The sequence below is a fragment of the Triticum aestivum genome, chromosome 6D, assembly GCF_018294505.1.
Source record: "Triticum aestivum cultivar Chinese Spring chromosome 6D, IWGSC CS RefSeq v2.1, whole genome shotgun sequence".
NCBI classification, from domain to species: Eukaryota; Viridiplantae; Streptophyta; class Magnoliopsida; order Poales; family Poaceae; genus Triticum; species Triticum aestivum.
This window is the reverse complement of record NC_057811.1, coordinates 27,136,402-27,142,401: the sequence shown is the minus strand read 5'-3', so window position 1 is coordinate 27,142,401 and position 6,000 is coordinate 27,136,402. Positions and strand designations below refer to the sequence as shown.

The 6,000-nt window shown below is 45.0% G+C and overlaps 2 protein-coding genes across 3 annotated transcripts; one reads left to right on the top strand and one right to left on the bottom strand.

Annotated features, from left to right (window-relative positions):
• LOC123140888 (uncharacterized) lies at nt 1-628 on the top strand. The gene has a single exon (XM_044560153.1). The coding sequence runs from the start codon at nt 105-107 to the stop codon at nt 366-368; it is 264 nt and encodes an 87-aa protein (XP_044416088.1). The 5' UTR covers nt 1-104; the 3' UTR covers nt 369-628.
• A 1,118-nt stretch (nt 629-1,746) lies between these two features.
• LOC123143225 (protein LPA3) lies at nt 1,747-5,807 on the bottom strand. Of its 2 annotated transcripts, XM_044562069.1 has the most exons (12): nt 5,420-5,802; nt 5,269-5,299; nt 4,433-4,525; nt 4,277-4,339; nt 4,076-4,187; nt 3,457-3,542; nt 3,183-3,241; nt 2,993-3,095; nt 2,851-2,911; nt 2,575-2,657; nt 2,409-2,489; nt 1,747-2,103 (listed from the first exon to the last, which is right to left on the bottom strand). In XM_044562069.1, exons 1-12 carry the CDS (start codon nt 5,698-5,700, stop codon nt 2,044-2,046), a joined length of 1,113 nt encoding a protein of 370 aa, XP_044418004.1. In that variant the 5' UTR covers nt 5,701-5,802; the 3' UTR covers nt 1,747-2,043. The 2 variants fall into 2 exon arrangements, with proteins under 2 accessions (XP_044418004.1, XP_044418003.1); XM_044562068.1 differs by having other exon boundaries at nt 2,993-3,241; nt 5,420-5,807.
• Nucleotides 5,808-6,000: the final 193 nt, after the last annotated feature.

Sequence of the window (6,000 nt, the reverse complement as noted above, 5' to 3'; positions counted from 1 at the left end):
CAGCCCCAAAGAAAAACCCGGAGGCGACGCGGGGACTAGCCACCGATCCAGCCCCATTCCCCCATCTTCCCTTCCTTCTGGTCTCCGTCGGACGGACAACATCCATGAACGGAGGCATCGGCGGCGGCGGGATCCTGTCGTATGAGAAGCTGGAGGGGTACGCGGTATGGGTGGGCGCGAGCGTGGCAGCGGCCTTCTTCATCTCCATGGAGCGGTGCTCCTGCATCCACCTCCACACCATGGACGACGACGATTGCGACGACCCCGAGGAGGCCAAGGACCGGCCCCTCATGCTCTCACGCCCGCAGGCCCTCCCCGAGTACTACTACGACCGGACGGGGTCCTCCGCCTCGTTCGCCAAGATGTGACGATCGAGGTCGATCATCTCGTGTGATCTGCTGTTTTTTTTAGTTCTTTTAATTGTTGATTAGGTTTTTCTTTTTGTGTTTTCTCATGATTCGTCCGTGCTATGATCTAACTGTGTTATTCGTGTGAGGCTTTCAAGAAATCCAGCTCCTCATTGTTCATGCACGATTTAGAGGGCAGGTTAATCCGTGATTTTGTACTGTCTATTGGCGAATCTTCTAGAATTCGATTCCGAGATGGATCATGTCCCGCATTTTTGCCACATTGTATCTTGGAGCTAGAGTACATGTTATTTGGGCGTATGCGCGTCACCATGTTTGATTGTTGTAACGCGTAGCTGGAACGTGAACCTCACAGGTTATAGATCATGTTTCTACGTGGGGAGAAAATGGGCGCTGGTAGTTGTTTCCCCATCCCAAGTTCGTTTTCACCCTGGTTCAGCCATATCTTTTCCTTATTCTCTTAGTTCTTACAGTACGAGAATAGTTCACAGACACGACGAAAGGAAACATGTTTCGAGAGAGCCAACTTCCAGATGTACCAGATGATAGTGCATATGTTGTCCTTAAAGGTCAGTTGTTCGATGCTTGCCTACATGGAACAAGATTCACAAACAACAGTTTGGGAACATAAGAGGCTTTCAATATAAATTGTGTACACATAGAAAGGATCCAATATATCTTCATTTGCCTGTATATCTTCATTTTCCGGTCAGGTCGACGATTAAGAGAGATCCAATATAAATGCATCTGCCATGAAAGGATCCAATTCCCAGCTGGTGGAAGTGATGCTCTAAAGAAATGCAAATGTGCAAGATTGAACTTTGAAAATGCAATTACTCAACACAACACTTCCCCTCATCCCATTATGAGGTTTCTGGATCCACCGTTCCTCTGTTTCATCTTTATTAGAGTTGCCGTCCGCGAGTAAGGACTAGTTCATTGTCTCATGGATCATTTGCTGAAGGGGAAGTTCGCAGAGCCGGTTTTCCAAATGAAGCATAACAAAGCTTCCGGACCAGACAATTTCAGTTTTACCGAAGTTTTCGGACATCGTCAGGGGCGACCTGACAGAAATGTTTCATGATTTTCATGCTGGCAAACCCCTCTATGTAGCCTCCACTCTGGAGAGATTACGCCCTTACTGAAGGTCAAGGATGCTAGTAGAATTCAGCAGTACTGCCCTATATGCTTGTTAAATGTAAGTTATAGTTTTCTTTTACTAAGGTGGTTAACAAATGTAATCTAGTGGCCAAGAATTTTTTCTTTAAGAATAAACTAAACAAGTTAAGAAATCAAAATGCCTTTTTTCATCAACAGCTGCTTGTAAGTTGCCAGATACACTTCTGGTCTGTGGAAGTAAAAAAGAGAAGCCATAAGATTCACTGCAATATTAGAGTCGCATGCATTGCACTTGTACTCGGCACATAATCACCAAAATGCTGAGGAGGATTTCCCCTCAGAACTCATATCAGATGGCACAGTTGCAGCACAGGCAATGTACACACTGCATGACTATGACATTGGTGTGTGCGCTTCTTTCTGTAATTTCAGTTGCATCATCAGCTCAGGATTCATGAACACTCTGTTTTCAAGGGACTATATGAACATTCTTTGGCCTATGTATCTCCATTTGCCAGTCAGACTGGCGTTTCGGCGTCGAACCAGCAGCTGCGTCTCAAGTTCGCCACGCGGGTGATTTCTCCTGATCAAAATTCTCTTCCCACCAAGTAGCATTCTGCATGAAAGGATCTCATTTTCAGCTGGTAAAAGTGATGCTCTGAAGAAATTCAGGTGTGAAGGATTGCAAAAAATGCAATCAATCAACACAGCAACTTGCTGGATTGATGGTTCTGTAAGTAGGTTTAGATTTTCCCGGACTTCACAGAATATGTGATCATGTCAAATAAATTGCTTGAGATCACATGTCAAATAAATTGCTTGAGACCACTGCTCTCGATATAGGGTTTTATTTTTTATTGCACTGAAATTTTGGAAATGCGCTTATTCATATCAACCAGTAAGTGAGATGAGATTGCATACCTTGTATCCTCTTCTGAGGAATTCAAGCTGGCTGCCTACCTCTTCTTGCAAACCGAGAACTCTCAATAGTTCATCCTTGGCCTAAAAGAATGACATGGCACGTCATATTCCAAAACTTCTGTCAAAATAATAACTATAATTCATGCAAATGATATACTGTAATGACCTGCCCCAAAGTGAACCGAGATGCACTCTCTGCAACACATGCATAGGAACCATCACCCTGCTTAAGCATGACTTGCCAGGGCCCTGAACAGACAGAAATTAATAGATCAGTAGCTGATGGTGATGCGGTATCAACCAATTGTATGTTACAACACGATGAATTGGAGGATGCAAATACATGTATGAATAATAATATCTTATCACCTTTTAAGGTGAAGAAAGACATGGAAATAACAACTTAGTACTGCCAGTGGCCAAGACTACAACAATGTGCTACCTGGGTACTGACGGAAGACAGCGCCACTGTAGTTCACTATGTATGGAGTGACCGCAATTGTCTATATTGTAAAGTGGAAAATGTTAGTTACAGACAGAAACACAAACGATGGTTAGGCACGCAAGAGACAAATAGATGATACCTTCGAGTAGTCACGCTGTCTGATATAAAATACTGGGGTAAACTGAGAAAGAAACCGGTAATGCAAATCCTTTGGGGGGAATCCCAGAAGCCCCAGGTCAGAACTGGAGGTTAAAGTTCGTATGTTATCGCTAAAGGCACTCAAAACGCTTATAAGGAACAGAGTATCAAATAGAATACAGAAGACATACCGCAAGGTATCTAGTTCAAGGTTAAAGAGAACAGCAGGTACAGAGGCAGCAAATTGGTCCTGGTCAAGAAGGAATGCACATAGGACGAATCAGCAAAACATGCAAACAAACACCAGAACTTTTATAAACAAAGTTGAAGTTAAACATTTTTTGCTCCTGTGCTATAATAGTAGAGAATCACTGAAAATTACGGATTCATGTTCTCTTGCAAATGCTTAGAATACAAAAGCAGTTTTTCTAGAGGGGAGACACAAAAGCATTATTCTAGACATACCACATACTTCTCTATAGATGAAAGGTCACCCGTGCTGCTGTTGATAAAGATATATAGTGATGGTGGTTCGTCAGACTTCCATTGATCTGTAAGCACACTAGCACATCAGTTACAAGCAATATCTGATATCTCCAGGGATGTTTATGTGAGGATTTTCTCACAGTAATAGGGCTCAAATTTACTGATGGCTGGCTGTTACGGAATTTCTGCTCACATTAATAATAGTATCATAATGAATAGTTAACTACCCACGGTAAAACTGCCTACGCTTGATTCACACACACATCCTGCTCATGTTCAGTTATCCTTTTATTTCCACTCTTTGAACTGATGATAAATTAACACGAAAATATTTTGCCAACTAGGCAACTACAAAAAGAGATGCTAGCATATCAATGTTATTCGGCATGCTACATGTACTCTGAACTGGTAGCTTTTGGCACAAAGCGCTCGGCAAGATTTAGTCAGGTCCTGTATAGAACAAAACATCAATGCAGAGAAGTGGCATAAAAATGCAATTTTCAGTATTTCATCTTAGACTCAGCAGATTCATCGTCGGAGTAAATGAAATTGGTGTTTTCGGTGTCACCACATTAGACAGAGTTGGCTGAGATGTTACCTTCGTTGTCATCAGCAAAATCGAAATCAAGGGTACTTCTTATCGATTTGAAGAAGGTATCGACAGGCCCGGTGGGCAGATCGTCCAACGAACTGATGGATATACCCTCGATCTAAAAGAAGTGCCAAGAGAAAACCAACCCATCACTTTAGTCACCCATGAAGCCACTGGGAGAATGCAATGTTTCGAGGTGCAGTTTACCTGATCTATAGCTGTTTTGAATATCTGCGAGGCCCTTCGCTTCTCCGGTTGATCAGGAAACACCTGGAATGGACTAGAAGAGAACGGATGAGCATGGTTCCGCACTCGTGGAACAAACCTGGAGGACAAAGGGTGAAGCGTGGAGCCTGAACTTACTATGCAGGACCGAGTCCCCTTGAGCTTTTTGAGGTCCCTTACAACGGCGAGAGCGAGCTGGACGTTGGCATCGATGAACTCGTCCGAAGACCCCTAGAGAAAAAGAGGTGAATCGGCGTGATCAGAACTTCAGAAGCAAGAGGAATAGTCCAAACATCAGTCTAACATCAACCCCTTCATTTCGGTAATGGGAAAAATTTATTAATGCGTCAAATGTGATGCAAATAAACAAACTCGGACTCTCTGACAACACGATGACGACGAAGCGTTGATGCACATTATATAATTGGTTCCTAATTCATCCTCAGATTTTAGAGGTGGGTAATAAAGCTCCTATTTTCCAAAAGAGAAAAAGAACATGATTTTTTTTGCGGGGGTAATAGAGGTTTTATTCCAAAAAGATAGAGTTATAATCTAGGGGCAAAATTTCCTCGATACATGGGGGCCCTCTCTTGAGCTAGACAAAAGTGCTACATTCAGTACGGCTGTATTTTTCCAAACAATCTGCAACTCTATTTTGATGAGGTGGGTGCATCCACATTACATAATTTATTTATCTATATATGTGCATCAATCACTAGTCAATTCGTATCCATTGATGACCACAATGTTGCTGCAGCAGGAAACTTTGGGTTGAACCAATTTGTATCCAGTGTCCCATAACAAGATTCTTATGTCCGTTTCAAAAAAAAGCAAACAAGATCCTTATGTATGGATTGAATTTTTGTGCATATGTCACTAGAATCAAACTTTATCTGGTAATATACTGTATATGGCAACATGTCACAGCAGGAAATTTGGGCAGGGGTTGGAGAAGAAGGGCGTGCAGTCAGTACCTTGTAAGAAGAGATGCTGCTGGGCAGAGGCCTAGCCATCGTTACCCGTGGAGGTTCATGAAAGAAACACGAATGGGATGTGAGAACAATCCTGGGATTGCATTAGATTGGAACGAGACTAATGAGATAGTGGAGCGGAGTGTGCGCGTACGGGAACTCGATCTCGAGGCGGGTCCTGCCGTCGTCGATGGCGGCGGCGAGGGAGCGGGCGGCGTCGGAGACGAGCACCTCGTAGGAGCGCGGCTTGTAGACGGAAACCCCGGCCCTGAGCTCCCCCACCTCCGCCTCCTTGGCCGCCTCCGCGCGGAGGCGCAGCGACCGGCGCCGGCGGACGCGCGCTGGCGCCCCGGCGAGGCGGGCGGGCGGATGAGGCACAGCGCGCGGAGCAGCGGGCGAGCGCAGGAGGCGGACGGCGGTGGAGAGAGGCGCCATGGCCGCGTGCGGAGGAGGAGGCGAGGCGGTGGTCTGCTCTGCTCTGGTGGTGGCTGGCGTCCCGCCGCGAGGAGGGAAGGAGAAGCGAGTCCACACCACACACTCGCCACTGATCCTCCACGTCCATCGAGAGTTCGAGACCTCGGCCACTGGCAGTGGGCCCAGATAGAAATTCCCGGAAAATTTCTTCTCCTGCAATTAATGTACTTGGCCCTTTTCTTTCACAAACAGAGCCGATTTTTCTGATTTTTTTAATGAAAGAATAGCACGTATGCCCGTGCGTTGCAAGGATAGAGATAT